The sequence below is a fragment of the Ciona intestinalis genome, unplaced genomic scaffold (genome assembly GCF_000224145.3).
Source record: "Ciona intestinalis unplaced genomic scaffold, KH HT000122.2, whole genome shotgun sequence".
Classification (NCBI taxonomy): domain Eukaryota; kingdom Metazoa; phylum Chordata; class Ascidiacea; order Phlebobranchia; family Cionidae; genus Ciona; species Ciona intestinalis.
This window is the reverse complement of record NW_004190444.2, coordinates 1-16129: the sequence shown is the minus strand read 5'-3', so window position 1 is coordinate 16129 and position 16129 is coordinate 1. Positions and strand designations below refer to the sequence as shown.

Sequence of the window (16129 nt, the reverse complement as noted above, 5' to 3'; positions counted from 1 at the left end):
TGTTTTGTAACAATGCTTGCAAGATTGCATTTTTGTATGACGTCACCTTATTGTGACGTAAATCGCGTCGAGGTCGAAATATTGTTTTATATTCGATTATGTTTGTTTAATTGTGTTTTTTTCTTTGTGCGAAACAAATATTTTTTTGTAGATATTTTTTTGTTTGTTCTTGTTACACCGAACAGAACTGTAATTGCTACAACGCATTAGCGACCACTGGGTTGAACCAATTGCCGGTAAAAGACACAAATGACAACAATGGTAGCAGCGTTAGGCTTTGAACCTGGTATTATCTACTGTAGTGACCTACTGTGTCTTGGCACTAGCATATTCTTATATACCTTATTTCTTACAAAACAAAATATGGATTATATTGAATGCTCTTGTAATAACTTTAGTAGCAAAATAACCTTTACACATAAATAAAGATATCAATAATCTGTACAATATCGAAAACCACAGTTTCCGAAACAACAACTTGTGTTAAATTTACACCAAATATAAATCTCAGATAAGCAGAGCTTGTCGGATCAATTGTTTCTTTTCAGGTGTAAGTTGCTCAGGGAACTGGATGTCAAACTCTATAGAGAGGTCTCCTCTGATATTTGGGTCCTTAGATAGTGGCATTCCTTCTGCTGGTATCTTCTTTGTGTACTTTGGGTGTACGATGTCATTAATAGGGATGTTTAGTAACCTCCCATCCAGTGTTGGGACCTCAATGCTGCATCCAATGAGAGCTTTTCCGAGCGGGATTTTCGCAACGAAGACAAGATTATTCCCGCTCCTGGAGAACAACGGATGTTGTTTGTCGCGGACAACGAACACAATATCTGCCGGGACGTTGTTGGGCCCTTGGTCTCCCTCTTGTGGGAATGTAACCTTCGTCCCCGCTTTCCAACCTGGTTTCACATGGATGGTGAGGATTTTATCACGAATACTAGAAGTGTGTCCATCTTCGTTCATCACTCTCCGTGAGATTTTCATCTTCTTGGTGCATCCATGGAACAGCTCCTCCAAAGAGAGGAAGAGATCTCTCTCGATTGGGGGATCTTGCTTCTTTCTTCCTCTTCCCCTGATCCCTCCAAACCCCGTCATAAAATCCCCGTTCGTGTCAAAAAAATCCGCAAATGGGTTTGAGCCACCGAAAAAATCTCGAAAAACTTTTTCGGGGTCGCCATGAAAGGTGTAACCCGATGTGAACCCACCCCCATCCGGCGAGGGAATTCCCCCTTTCAACCCTTCCTCCCCAAACTGGTCATATGTCGCTCGTTTCTGTGGTTCACTGAGCACATCATACGCTTCAGCGATTTGCTTGAACTTTTCCGAAGCCCCAGGCTCCTTATTTTTGTCGGGATGATATTTCAGCGCTAGTTTCCGGAAAGCTTTCTTTATATCAGCGTCTGTGGCATTCCTCGTCAGCCCAAGTATTGCGTAATAATCAATTCCCATGTTTGTTAAGATTCTAACAGATCTGAAGTGAAAGTTTTGTTAAATGTGAAGCGACTGCATCATTAAATGCATATTCTAAAAAGAAACGAAAAGAAGTGAAAGTTATGTTAAATGAGACTGTATCATCTACAAAAGAAACTGCACAGTTTTAAGGTGGGTAAGTGGAATTAATGAATATGGGACGATGTTTTGGGTAGTTTATATATGTTGTGTATACACTTTAATTATGTATATATGTAGGACCATCGACCATAGTCTTGTCCATTTCTAACGTTTTAAAACTTAAGTTGACAAACAGTGTTGGTGTAAACAGTTACACCAGAATTGTTTGTTATTTTAAGACAATTCAATGTATAATATAGCTCTATTACTGGTAAACTATAGTAACGTTAATGCTAAAGTCTTCTGCAAACTTAAAAATTATTGTTAAACTAACTCTAACACATTTTTCCTTTACAAAACGGAACGATAATGTAATTGACATAAATAAGCGTACAACATATCTATGCGGCCGTTACCCAATTTTACACGATCTAAACACAACTTTGTTTGGGGAAAATCAAAATTTTAAACTTTCTTTACAAATGTTGCTAGGCAACTTGAAGTCATAGAAACCTTGTAATTGTTTATAACATATTTATGAATTGGCCATAAAAAACATCTACCTACGTCATTATTCATAAACTCAGATTTGAACTATTCCAATTTCTAAACCAAATACTGGTTATTTTTTACGATTACTTTATCTGTATAGTAGTTTTATAGGCTTACGTTCCAAAAAATACAAAAAATACTACAGATTTATTATTTGTTACAAATCTCATTTAATACAAAGTAAGTAGCTAAATCTATAGAATATAAAAATTGGCATAACGTTGTTACCCATTTTAGTTCATTTTTTACCAAATAAAATCCAAATTCTTACATTTATAAAAAATTCAGATGTTTATGTTCGCATCTTTCGTTCTGCATGAACAGTTTTTATGCTTCCCGCGTAATTTCTTGTTTTGGATTTTTAACAGAATTTCCGGAGTTTAAAACGTTAATTTCCAATTATTTAATGATTAATTAACCTAATTAACTGGCATGGCGAGTGCCCGTACACCGGAGTACACATACCACTCCTTGAAAGAGGTTCACGAGAATTACCAAAGCTATAACCAGTGTAATGTCTACGGGGTGATTTCGGATTGTTTTCCTGTAAGAAAATCCAGGGGAAAAGGTATATTTAAGTTTATTAAGTAAATGATGTATTCATGTGACGCCAATTATGCGAATTACTTTTTTTTGTGGTGACAGAATTTGTAAATGTATGTTTGTGCCGTAAAATAGTTTTAAATGTTCAGTAAAACCGGTCCCTTTAATTAGTGCATGTCTACTATGTCCACAATATAATCACTAATCACTATGTAGTGAATATTGTGGACATTGCGGATATGCACTAATTAAAGGGACCCCAGTGAAACTACTGTATTGACATTGATAGTCAAGTAACTTATTTGCATGTTATGTTTAGTAATTTAAAAAATACAGAAACTTTATTTACTGTAAATATATTTTGTTTAACATGTAAAACTACTGTATACATTGGTATAATCGCACATATTATGATTGTGACATCATAATGCAGATTATTTCTGCATATTGCGGATAATTGATGAAAGTTATTCAAATGGGGAGGGAATCAAAGTTTCCTTGTTTGCTCCGCTGGCACATTCGCTACCCGAGGTAATTGTGTTTATATTAACAAATATACCTTTTATTTGTATATAGCTTTCAAATAGGCAGGGCAACGATAGCTTGTAAGCGCATGTTTAGGTTCTAATACCAAATTAATTTATTTAATGGTAAATGAAGTGCTTACCACTTTTTTCTGTTTACCTTCTATTTCTTTGATACAGTCTTTACTGTGTTGGTTTTTACTGATTAATGTAGAAATGAAAATGTCAGGGTTGGCTGTCATCCCTACCACCACAGGTTTGGCGCCTAGCTATAGTTATTTCTATCAAACATAGGTTACAAATCTAACTAAGGTAGAAATTAACACCTTTACCCCAGGTTTGGCGCCCTATATTCCATTATACAATATTCCCCTTACAAATAACCATATGTTCTGACAGGTGGATCAATGGGACATAATACGACTCCATCGTCTCAAACCTTCAACATACTTGGGTGATCTAACTTTCCTAAGTACTAAGGGTTGGTCGTTTGTTATGTGGCCTCACAATGTAAGTTGTATCTTCTATTTTTTATGTGTTTAATGTAAGCTGTATATCTATTATAGTACTGTGGAGTAAGAGGACCTAGCACATAATATTCCCATTTTTCTGTTCGAGTTTGTACCAATGCTCTTTTTGTGAGAATACGGTTTTATATTTCTTTAAATGTCTTACATGTTAAGGCATATTAAGTCTTAGAATGAAAATATAAACCATCTTACCCCAACCTACTGTACATATTAAGGCTATAAACGCATTGAATATTATGAGGTCTATTGTTATAAAAACTGTGTGATTTCCTTAAGTCACCACCAAACACTTGTTAGTAATAATAACCCTGGCTTTTGTGACTTAACCCCCATCTTTTACCCCAGGAAGATGTAAACAACGGAAAATCCATTTCGGAAAACTGCACGATCCATGAAAGTGACAAAGAAAGAGTTCGTGAACTTCGGAAATGGATTTTTAAATCCAAGGTTGGGCCAAGTAAAGACATCTCAGTATCTCCAACTATTCAAATCACAGATATCAAGATGAACGTCTACTTTAACATCAAGTGTCAGGTATTTAAACTACTTGATGTTGTTTAAAGATTTTTATAAGCTTCCACTTTTTGAGCCTTAAAATTCACTCGAAAAAATTTGGAAGATTTTTGTATATATTATTTAATCTTTTTGTAGTGTCTTTTAGGTTTTATATATTGCATTGGGTTCATTATATTTCTAATTGGAATATCACTTCTGTTTTTAGGAAGTACAATTAACATTTAACCAAGTTTTACATTAAAAGTCTATTACAACTTTAGCAAAACCGAAGTAACTATTCGGTTTATAACTTACTATTCAAGTCGTTCAAAAAAGTCAAACTTTTTCACAACTTTAGCACATTTCTAAAAAACAACACCTTTAACCCCCCACCCCCAGGTCGTAGGCATGGCTTGCATCAAAGATTCACTTACGATTCTAAAGGTATGGGATGGGACTTCCCCTCCAACCAATATATCTCCAATACCTTGTGAGGTATGATGTTTCTATGTTCAATATATGATTTCTATAGTATGTAGATTATTGTTGAATTTGTATCTGTAATATTCCTTGTAACAGTTTATGTATTTTCCATAACTTTTATTTGCATGCTTCCCTGAACTTTTCCCCATGCTTTTTACCCGTAGTATGTTTTTGTCGTTTTGGGATGAATTCCTTTCTTTTCTTTGTTTTAATAAATCTGATCTAAGTTACTGTGTTCAAAGAGATAAGAATAAAATTTTTGTTAATAAAGTTCTTCATTATTTATTCATATACACAATAACCTTTGTATTAAATGTTTGTTACCTCAATAAAGTTATCAATATACAGGATGTTGAAATGGTTCACCTTCCAACATTACCACAAATATCTCATCTATGTATTGATATGTGTGTGTATGACAATCATGTTGATACGCTAACTCAACTTCATATTGCACCAGGTGTGTATGTCTGTTATGTGTTGCTTTCGTTGGTTGTTTGTAACTTATTTATCCTCGCATGACGGGGCAACGACAGTTGTTATAACACGGGTGTTCTGTTTCATACACCTCGTGCCCGCTTACAAGTTACCACGTATGTAACTTATTCATCCTCGCATGGCGGGACAACAACAGTCGTTATAACACGGGTGTTCTGTTTCATACACCTCGTGCCCGCTTACAAGTTACCAAGTATGTAACTTATTTATTTTCGCATGGCAGGGCAACAATTGTCGTTATAACACGGGTGTTCTGTTTCATACAGCTCGTGCCCGCTTACAAGTTACCACGTATGTAACTTTGTGACCCCTGAGTTAGAGCAATTGCCGTTAAATGTCTTGCCCAAGGGTACATACGTCCACAATGGTAGCAGCGACAAGCCTTGAACCCAGTATCCTATGTTACAATGCGAATATTCAAGTCACTGTTATTGAAAAATTAAATGATGACATCATCAATGACATCACAGGGTCACACATCCTGATCACGAACCTCCACGCTCAACAAAAGTCGACGGCACCCCTCCACATTGAGTTGTACCTGCATGGGGGGGTTGTTCATAATCGTGGCATCACTCTGCTTGACACTAATGACCAATTAAAAGGGTGAGGGGTTTTAATTAAACTAGATTTATATTTTATAAATTTAAGTTCTAGTTTTTTAAGCAGTTACTAACTTGACAAGAATGTTCCTTTGTGAGTGTAATGTCGGACATGATGCGCAAAATTAACTTTTGTTCGGGGCTTTCCAATATTCTGTGATGTCAGATGTTTCATTCATTACTTCAATCTGATTTATTTATTTCATTCATAAAAACTTGCAAGACTTGTAATAAATTGTGCGAATGTAATAAATTGTGTTTTTAACCTGAAATATTTAATGTTTTCCCAGAGATTTACAATCAACACTTGGCAAATTCACTAATGTTCAGATGTCAAGTAAAACCCCCCATCCAAGTGGAACAACCAACACAACAAACACGAGTTCTTCTTCTGGATCTTCAAGTTTATCGGTCGATGCGAGTCCGGTTCAACTTAAGAAAGTGGAAATGTTGAACCCCAAACTGCAGCAACAGGTGAATGGTTATAACATATAAATGTTACTGTACTTGCACTGGAGTGGTGCAGTCTATGTTACAGCTTGGATGATATGTAGAGTTGCATGTAACATACCTGGTTAAACATACCAATGCTTCAGATACCTTGGGGGGAGTTAAGCTTGATATCAGGTTACTTTTAGTTTGATAAAGTAGCTACAACAACAGGCATGTTGTCTGTTTAGTGCTCGCTTATGAATTACCACATATTTACCTTTGTGGGTTATTTCCATTTGAATAACCCACTGACTTGATCACAGTTGAAACAACAAATGTGTTGTCTCGTAGCGAACTCGAACTAAATATCGTTCAAACTTGGCAAGCGATCTAGTTGCTGTGAGGGTATAATGCATTACTTGTGTGATTAGTTAATCACCCCCCCCCCCACTTCACAGGAGCGAAAATACGACGAGCTTGAACCCCCAGTGATCCCCCCCACTCCACCCAAAGTAGTTTCCCCAACCAGGGGGTCCCCATCTTTATCCCGAGCTAAACGACCCACGATCGCAAAATCTATGGAACATACGAAACAAAGTCGATCTATTGGTGAAAGTTCGAAAAGCGCAGATGGTGGGGTCACACCAGGGTCTTCTAAAGAACAAGGGTCATCTAAAGGTCAAGGGTCACACAAAGGACAAGGCCGATCTACCATTGAAATGAAACAAAATGTCGGAAATTCAAAGATTAGTGGCACAACTAATCCTCCAAATGACTTTGTTGGAATATCTTTGGAACGAAATATTTCATTGGCAGACGACAATGACAGTTGTGAGATCGAAGTCAGTAACGTTCGAAGCCTCTGTGATGTCACAGAGAAGCAATCCTCTTCAATTTCTAACAAAAACAAACAAACAGAAAATTCTGGGAAAATCTTTTTACAAAAATCTCAGAAAAATGCTGAATTTAAAGAACCCACACAAGTTGCACCAAAGGTGAGGGGTTCTGGGGTCAAATCCCCGCTAAGGAGGTCACCCAGACAAAGGGGAAGCCAGGCAGTGGCTGTAGGGGGTTGTAGGGAATCCGTGAAACAAAACTTATCTGCCCCACAAACTGTAACTAGGTTGCAAAAACTACAACAAGAAGTACAACAAAAGAAACTACAACAACAAAATCAGGAAAAATCAATCCCAAAAAAGCAGGACACGCCTCCACCACGCCCATCTCGAGAAACTTCTTATACAGTTCGAGATTTAACAAAGAGAAAAAGAACTGAACAAAAATTAGAAAAAGTTTTTCCTGAAAAATTGAAATCGCGAACCAACCCTGGAAAGTATGGGGGTAAGACACGACCTTATAAGGACTTAATACGACCCCTTATATTTGGTGGGAGACCCCAACTTTTCGATGAAACACATTTAGAAGATTTCGTGAAATTTGTTTCAAAGAGATCGCTAAGATGTCAACAGGACTCAGCTACAGGTGTGTGGGGATAATGAAAGTCGATGCTGTAGTGTATTTTGCATGCCAATGAAATATATATAAATGTAATATACGTTGTGTAATGTGTGGTTAAGTTATTCTATTCTGTATGGATGAGGTCCTTGTCGAGGACCTGGGATTTAGCCCATTAGTTGGTTTGTTTATTTATATACTTGTGGGCGGAACTATAGTGATTTATTTATAGTTACAGTACAGACATAAATTTGTTTTAAGATTCTAAACATCCTCCTTACTTTCACAGTAATCAACGGGGATGACTCGTCACTTTCAATAAGCCGACTCAGCGAAATAAAGTCGTTTAATCTCCCGCCAAAAACATTTAAATATTTCCGTGTTCGTTGCAAAGTGAAGAAAATATCAAATCTTGATTCTTTGGTTTGCCATTTGTGTCCTGCCAATAACTTCAGGTGAATACTGAATACTGGCTTAAATTATGTGAAATTTGAATATATAATAAATATCTTTTATAACCCCCTCCCTTGTTGTTGCTGCCAGGTGTATGCGCATATTTGTTTTTGCGATCTTAAAAATAAGGTTAACGTTTTGTCTTGTGTTTGTGTTTGACAAAATGATTATAATGATGTTTGTTAGATTCCACGGACCTTTCGACGGATCTAACATCAAAATATCGGAGAAAACTTCCAAATATTTGTCCTCTAGGAGGCGTAAGAGAGCTGACACTCCGTCAAAGAGTGATTATGACATCACAAGCGACAAACAAAGAAGGCTTTCTGTTGGTTCGTCGAGAAATTTGTAAGTTTGCTGTTTGTTGGTTTGGTGTTGTTTTCCTAACCTCTATATTCTATAACGGTGAGGTTCTACAGCGTGACACGCAATAAGACCAGAGTTGCCTTTAATACAGAAGTTTATAATCTACAATATATTCTATATGTTCCTATGGTTTGGCATACCAGGGGCCTGAGATTTAACCCAAAAGTTGGCCCTTTACCTTAACACCAAAAAACATCACTAGCTTACAGTAGTATAAACTAAAGTACACCGTTCTTGTAGGAAAATCACCCAAGGTGACGTGAGGTTTTGCGCCCAAAATTGCTCTGTATAATGTTATTTCTATGTTTCAGAAGCATGACAGTAACATCGCACAACGAGCCACACGATGGCAGTAAGTGGGAAAGTTTAACGATGGAAGAATGTGTGATGAGAATAAGGAGGAAAGATGACGAGAAGTTTACTATTTTATATGTGAGTGGTTATGTTTGCTATTATGTACATCTGTTTGTTTAATAAGTGAGGGTTAACTAAAGAGGCACTTTAATCACTGGCTTACAGTAGTATCTTTAAACTGTTGTTCCAAAAATTCATTGTTCTGTTAGACATCCCCTGTCTTTATCAAATTAAATCACTCTGTGACGCTTAGTTTGCAACATGTTTTAAATGCAGATTCAAGCACTCTGCCAATCTACCCCTAACTAAAGCATTTTTGTTCCATGGTCACTAATGGGCTGTAGCACCCTGGATGTTGGGGTAATGGGCCCACTCTGGTCTAAATTCGAGGTCCCATGGCATGCCTCACTGTAGGACTTCACCCATAAAGAATAGATACATGAAATGCGATAACCGTAAAACAACCCCTTTTTACCCCAGGTACCTGGTGATAATCATGACACCGATGAGCTTGTCGGTAAATATGACAGAATCATCCGTATTGTTCCAAAACATATTCTTCAATCAAGGTCGATCCCTCATGTGGTTGAACAAGATGGGATGTTTTATTATTGGTTTGTGTTTACTGTTTATTAGGGTTAATATCGGGCATGAGGTGCATGAAGCAGCGTCTTGCACGCCATGCCAGGAAAAATGTTTGTTTTTTTATCCATACAAGATACAACAATACATAACTAATACTGCCACCATAAGTAATATTATTATTCTTACTATGCTGTGGTGGTATCAGGAGCTACTTTTTTGACTGTTAAGTATTTTAAAAAAAAGCTGTTTTAAACTTAAAACATGAAAGCCAGTCTTGTTCCAAAAATTCACTTATGACGCTCCCCCTAACCCCCTACTTTACCCCCAGCACCCCATCTCTTACCCCTGACCCACGTGTCCCACCATTGCCCCATGAAGCATCCCACTTCACCCCCACCCCGCCCACAGAAGCCATTCATTGCCCAACAATGCCCATTGTCTTCCATATTGACATCACAATGGTCGACGAAACCGACACCTGCAGCGCCACCTTGTGGGGAAACAATGCAGTAAGTTTTATAATAAAAATAGTAAATTTTGTGAAATATATTAAATAAAGTCTAATAGTGAGCACAATGCCAATTTTTTTATTAGTAAGTATTTTAATAAACCCAAAAGTTTTAAATAAAATTATAATTTTTCGATTAAAAAAAATATATTACGTTTTAAACGGGTGAGGTCTTACAGTGAGGCACACCATGGGACCTGAGATTTCGGTCAGAGTTGGAATAAATAATAGGCTAACAAAGTTTTTGTAAATTGGAATTACAAACAACTACTAAAAGTTTTTTGTTAACCATTTTAGACAATCGAAAAAAACAAGTTAGCTTAGCCACGTAGACAGTTATTAAAGAATTTTCGGCCAATATATTTTGCGAACCGATATTTCATGTCATATTTACGTCGCTTTTATTAATAAAGTGTTAAGCAAAATAAGTTTTCCAGCCAAGTATAATTCGATTTATATAACACGCCAGTAACAATTGGTTTCTACCATAGTAATGTGTTGCTGTTGTAAATAAATTGACTGGGCAACTTTAGAAGTTATATAGTAGGTTGGGGTAAGATGGGACGTGCTTTTATTCTCTTTTATCGGACTGTTTGGCAGTAAACAAAGAATATTTTACAGAGTTATATATTGGTCCCCAGGGCTCGAAAAACGTGTTGTTAATTGTTAAAAACACGGTCAGGAAATATGGGATATTAGGTGTCAATGGTATCCCATCTTACCCCACACAGTATCCCATCTTACCCCATCTAATCTTTTGGGGAAAAATGGGTTAACGGTATCCCATCTTACCCCACAGTATTATAAGACGAAGTCGTTATGTTTTGAATTACAATACACCTTATTATACATGTTGAACAGGGTGTATTATTCTATAGAAAATGACATCAGACTCTATTATATTATACACCTGGCAGCGAAACAGTTTATATATCCGGTTCCAAGCCAAACTGATAAATATTTCAACAGAGCGATTTCCTAAACGGGATTACGCCCGAACAGTTCGTTCAGAACGATTCCGATTGCCGTGATGACGTCATCAACAAATTACGTCATCTAACCGGTGACGTCACTGATGACGAAAGAGGGGAAGCCCCGTGGTGTGAGTTTGTTGTGAAGAAAAGCAGGCGGGTATCGAAACAGGGGATTCCCGGTGACGTATATGAGATTGTTAACACACGGCTGCGGTGATTGGACAATATTGTGGGCGTGTCGTGACAACGCGATTTGATTGGTGGAGATCTTGGGCCAAAGTTCAAGACGCTCTTGCTCAATTTCGTTAAATATTTTCATTACACTCAATTCAAAAAGAACAAGCAAAGAAATATCTACACCCTATTTCGTTTATTTTTCGAATAAACAAGAATATTCAAAGACTCGTTGTTTTTGTGACGTCAAAACACTGTCTTCCAGAATTATGACGTCATAATAGTCATTCATTACCGATATTTCTTTATAACGTCATAGTACCTCGTGTGTGGCAGCCACTGGTCTGAGACTAAAAAAGTGGAATTTAATAATTCATGGAATTCTGTGACATCACAGACCCTAATATTTCGTCACAGTGGGGATCCTATTGATCGAAGTGCGATAATGGATTCGTGATGTCACAATCGCTAGCTTCAGTAGCGAAACAGTGGTTTCGAAAATTTTGTTTTTCCAAAGCAAAGATTTTTTGACATGTTTTTCCAACACTAAAAATAACGTTGTTTTAGAAGACTACGTGTTAAATACCGATGTTTACGGCTTTTTGTTCTTGCGTTTCGTAAGACGTTTAATTTAACTGTCGGTAAATAAGTTGTTTTAATTTGTTTTTACAGTTCTGAAGCAAAAACGTTGTTTTAGTTGAAAAAAATAGTTCTGTGGGGTAAGATGGATACCGTTGCCTTATAAACGCCATATTTTCTAATCTTGTTTTCAACAATTAACAACGCTTTAGAGTTTGTTTGGAAATATGCATAGGTATCGTTAGTTGTTTGTGGCAAGCATTTTGTACTTTAATTCAAAGAAATTAGTACTATTAAGTTGGGTGCAAGAGCCACGCTTTTTAACCGACGTTCTTTCCCCCACAATTTACCCATAGCGTATTTTAACAGCTGTCGTTTTGCTAATGATTTCGTTCTCTTCGTTATTTTAATTTAAAGAAATTTGATTTTCTCTCTTGCATTCAAGGAGATAAATAACGATTAATTTCATGGTTTGTACAACAGCTTGCCCGGGGGCATGGGAGTATTCAAAGAAATAAATTTACTTATGTTGTTTAAACACTACGGCAGCTTGACCGTGGGCATGGGAGTAGCGCCCCCCCCCCCACTTGATCTTCGCGACCGCGATCCGCTTCAATGGTTTCGATTGTCACCAACATTTCTAGAATCCGCGATTTTACGCCGTTTCCGGTGTCTTCTATTTACGTCACAATCGGCCACTTTCTCGAATTTCAACCCACGGTGTGTGACGTCACAATACATGGTCACGCTTCGATTGTTTCATTGTTAGGATTCCAGAATACGGGCGAGGTTAGAGGTGATGGCTTTGTTTTGCAATAAGTGCCATTGTGATGTTACAAATGGATATCTGTGACGTGATAATGCTCATACTGATTGTAACGATACGCGATTTGCGTTTGCATCAAAAAAAGTTTCCATTATCTCATGTTGTTTGTTAGCGTTCCAGAATTTGAGGTTTGACTATGACGTAATAGTTGCCAGATAGTGACGTAATAGAACAAGTTAGTTTCTTTGTTTTAATTAAAATGGTTTTTAAAGCTCGATTTAGTGCGATTGTCTTTCTTTGTGACGTCATAATGGTATTTGTGTTGAACAGAAGCGTTTGTTAATGAAGCGTGGCGAGACATTCCATACTCGTTTATGATTTCATAATAGCGATTGTTAGGTTTGAATGAGGGCGTGTAAACAATGCATGTTAGAACAGGAGCGATTGTGACATCACAGAAGAAGTCACCTTCCGTATCATTGTTACGCAACACTCAGGAAACAATGGAAAGTCGGAAAGCGCGATTTTGATGGATTTGTCTGCAGGTTTGTGACGTCATAGTGCCCTGTGTTAGGATAACACATGATATATGAATGAACGGCCAATATGGGATAGTTCATAAAGTTGAAATATTTAAACTCTTTGTTTATTTAAGTAAATTTATCTAAAATAATGTTTTCCAAAGTTTATAAAAGATTTCCAAATATGGGAAACGGGGATTCTAGAATATCCTCGCTTCACCGAAGCGTGAGTTCTTTATTTCGTTCAATCCGGAAGATTTAACAATCGCTGCTATTGTTACGTCATAATAGCGATCTAGATTTAAAGATTTTGTAGTATGACGTCAATTTTGTTCAAAACTTTACTATCTTGAAACAATCTAACTTTTGACGTCACAAACGTGCTTTATTATTATTCAAATACATCCAGCGCTATTTTGGTTAACCAAAATACGTCATAGTTGTGCTATTACTATGTATATAATAGCTAAGCGCTGATTGGTTGATAAAAAGTAAATATTTTTGAAATTTCTCCCTGTGACGTAATATTTGTTTTTTTTCTCGAATATTTGCCGATTGTTGGGATATTTTGATATTATAGCATTGTTGGGTAAGATGGATACCGTTAGTATACCATCTTACCCCACCTACTATACCATCTTACCCCAACCTACTGTACCATCTTACCCCAACCTACTGTACCATCTTACCCCAACCTACTATAAACCACTTTATGACGACACAAGGGTCATTCCCTTGCATTATGACGCCATGTTGTTACAGCGGCAGATGAACTATTGTTCACAAACAATGGGCAACATAAACTTTGTTCGAAACCGCGGTTCGATGGTTGACGTCACAATCGGTAAGTTTGATCAAACGTCACGTGACTACCGGTGGAACTTGAATCGTTGTGAAATTATCCGGTTTCTTTATCGCTACCATGCGGATTAATTTGTATCAATTATGTCGTCACAAATGTCACTTTGTCATCTTTTGTTCGCAAACAATTGAAGACGCCTTTAAGAATTTATGTTATGACGTAATGTACTTGTCTGTGACGAAACAAAGATATTTGTTTGGGAATAAGTGAGTCAATTCGAGATCAAAGAACAATTAAAGCGTGCGAGAAATTTATTATGACGTAATAATAAAAGCGGCGCGCGTGTTTCAATAGAAAAGACGTTTCGTCGATTTTTTACTTAAAATTTTTGTATAATAGTGAAAAATCCGGTGAATCTGGTCCCTGGTCTAGTGCTCATTAAGTTGGACGATTTTTGTAGCATTTGCTGAAAGTTGTAGTTTTATCGATTCGGTTGTTTTAGGTTGTTTGTTGGGAAAGCAAGAGAAGCGCGAGAAAAAGGCAGCAAATTCTCTCGTTTTCTGCAGTGTTTGGTTTAGTTGGTGCTGGTAGAACCTGGTGTAAGGGTCGTCGATGGAAAGCGGGGAATATTTGGAAGTCTTGATAAGATAACAATTTATATCTTCGAATACGATAGCGAAGGTTAGGTTAATTAAAACAACGAAGAGAAGGAAATAAATAGAAAAACGACAGTCGTTAAACACGCTACGGGTAAAAACTATTTGAGTGAAAGTGAAAAGCGTGGCTGTCGAACAAAGTGTTAAACACATATTATTGTGACGTCATAATTGGAAAGCGACAGTTGCATTACGTTACGTGTGTGTCGGAGCAATTATAATAATTGTAACGTAATTATGGGTCGCAGCTTTTCGTAGAATGCCGCAGAGTGAAATATACACGTGTGTTAGTTGCAAACATGGTGTATATGTTGTTTCTATTATAATTACGTCATATGTAAGTATTATAATGGCATATTTGATTGATGACGTCATTGTAGCGATGTAATCTGCACTATTTTGATAAAAACGAGTTCGGTATAAAGCGCAAACAGTGTACCGGTTTGGGATAAACGACAAACAGTGTACCGGTTTGTGGAATAAACGACAAACAGTGTACCGCTGCAGATTTTAACCTATGCACAGAAAAAGTAGAATAATTTCAAATCACTCAATGAAGTAATGAATAAAAAAACGTCTGGCTGTAGGCATTCAAAAGGTACTTGCGAAAAATTCGGATGAAGGACAGATGGTATACCATGGATATATAACGAACAGTTTACCAGTTTACTTTAAATTTAAACCCACGCGCACTGTTAGTTATTACAGCGAGGGTTTCGTTCAATTTAACTTTAACTCGTTCAACGTGGAGCGTCCTTGGACTTGATGCCCATTCACAATATTTAAGTGTCTGTGACGTCACACTCAGTTCCGGATGAGTGATTTTTGATCTTTTCAGTCAACAACCAAAGTTTGTTTAATTTCTAGTTGAGAAGTTGTTTACGTGGCCGAGTTCGAATAACTTTACTTTCAATTTACTTTGGATCACACTTAACCTTATTACGTCACCAGAAAAAGGTTTGTTTAAAAAAATGGGTGACGTAACTGAAAATTCTGACGTCATCAAATATTATGCTTCGTCTCCCTTTGATGACGTCATAATCGACAAGACCGCGAAAGTGACGGCCATTACAGTGATTGGAGTATACGCCCTCATCTTTATGACTGGGGTAATTGGCCACTTTTGCGTCATAACCTACTTCGCGGGTGGCAGGTGAGAGTCGTTGTTGCGAAATTTATTAAAATATTTAACATTTTTTACTTTTAAAAAAAAAACCCTAAATTTTTTAAAACCCTAATATATATTTGATATATATACGATATATTCAAAAATTTTAGATTTTTTTAAATTCTTATTTTTTTTTTTCTTCATACAAATATTTGTTCATTTTTAATTGTATATTAAACCTTCATATTATTTGATTAGGATCGGCATATTCTTATATTTCTGCTATCAGGCATAATGTAAATAATCTCTAAACCCTGTAATGAAAAAAACGTCATATATTTCCAACGTTTCGTCTACTAAGAAATATGCATATTGTCCGCAAAAACTATGTAAATGCAACCCATATTATTACTAATTACCTCCCCCCCCACAGACGATGTCGGCCGTCCAATTTCTCAGCCCATCTCATCCTAACCAACCTCAGCTTCACCCAGCTGTTATACCTCCTCCTATGCCTACCACCATCAGCGTATGTTGCTGTGATGGAGATGGCGTCAAGGGAATGGTTCGCAGGCGACGTGCTTGCAAGATGTTACCATTTCTGCAGGTATTATATCC

At 36.9% G+C, this 16129-nt stretch overlaps 2 protein-coding genes across 2 annotated transcripts; one reads left to right on the top strand and one right to left on the bottom strand.

Moving 5' to 3' along the window:
- Window positions 1-328: 328 nt before the first annotated feature.
- Window positions 329-1507, bottom strand: hsp40 (heat shock protein 40). The gene is given in 1 exon segment (NM_001032559.2): window positions 329-1507. A coding segment is annotated over 1 exon segment (942 nt). The 5' UTR covers window positions 1450-1507; the 3' UTR covers window positions 329-507.
- Window positions 1508-2453: 946 nt separating this feature from the next.
- Window positions 2454-11307, top strand: LOC100181958. Its single transcript, XM_002129309.5, has 15 exons — window positions 2454-2671; window positions 3080-3177; window positions 3570-3680; window positions 4046-4234; window positions 4595-4690; window positions 5027-5138; window positions 5647-5782; window positions 6069-6252; window positions 6669-7692; window positions 7955-8120; window positions 8305-8466; window positions 8796-8916; window positions 9319-9452; window positions 9752-9932; window positions 10901-11307. Exons 1-15 carry the CDS (start codon window positions 2536-2538, stop codon window positions 11120-11122), a joined length of 3072 nt encoding a protein of 1023 aa, XP_002129345.1. The 5' UTR covers window positions 2454-2535; the 3' UTR covers window positions 11123-11307.
- Window positions 11308-16129: the final 4822 nt, after the last annotated feature.

Coding starts and splice junctions, on each gene's coding strand:
- LOC100181958 (XM_002129309.5), top strand. CDS start 2,536: ATGGCGAGTGCCCGTACACCGGAGTACACATACCACTCCTTGAAAGAG. Junction 4,691..5,026: donor TATCTCCAATACCTTGTGAG/GTATGATGTTTC, acceptor ATCAATATACAG/GATGTTGAAATGGTTCACCT. Junction 9,453..9,751: donor GATGGGATGTTTTATTATTG/GTTTGTGTTTAC, acceptor CTTTACCCCCAG/CACCCCATCTCTTACCCCTG.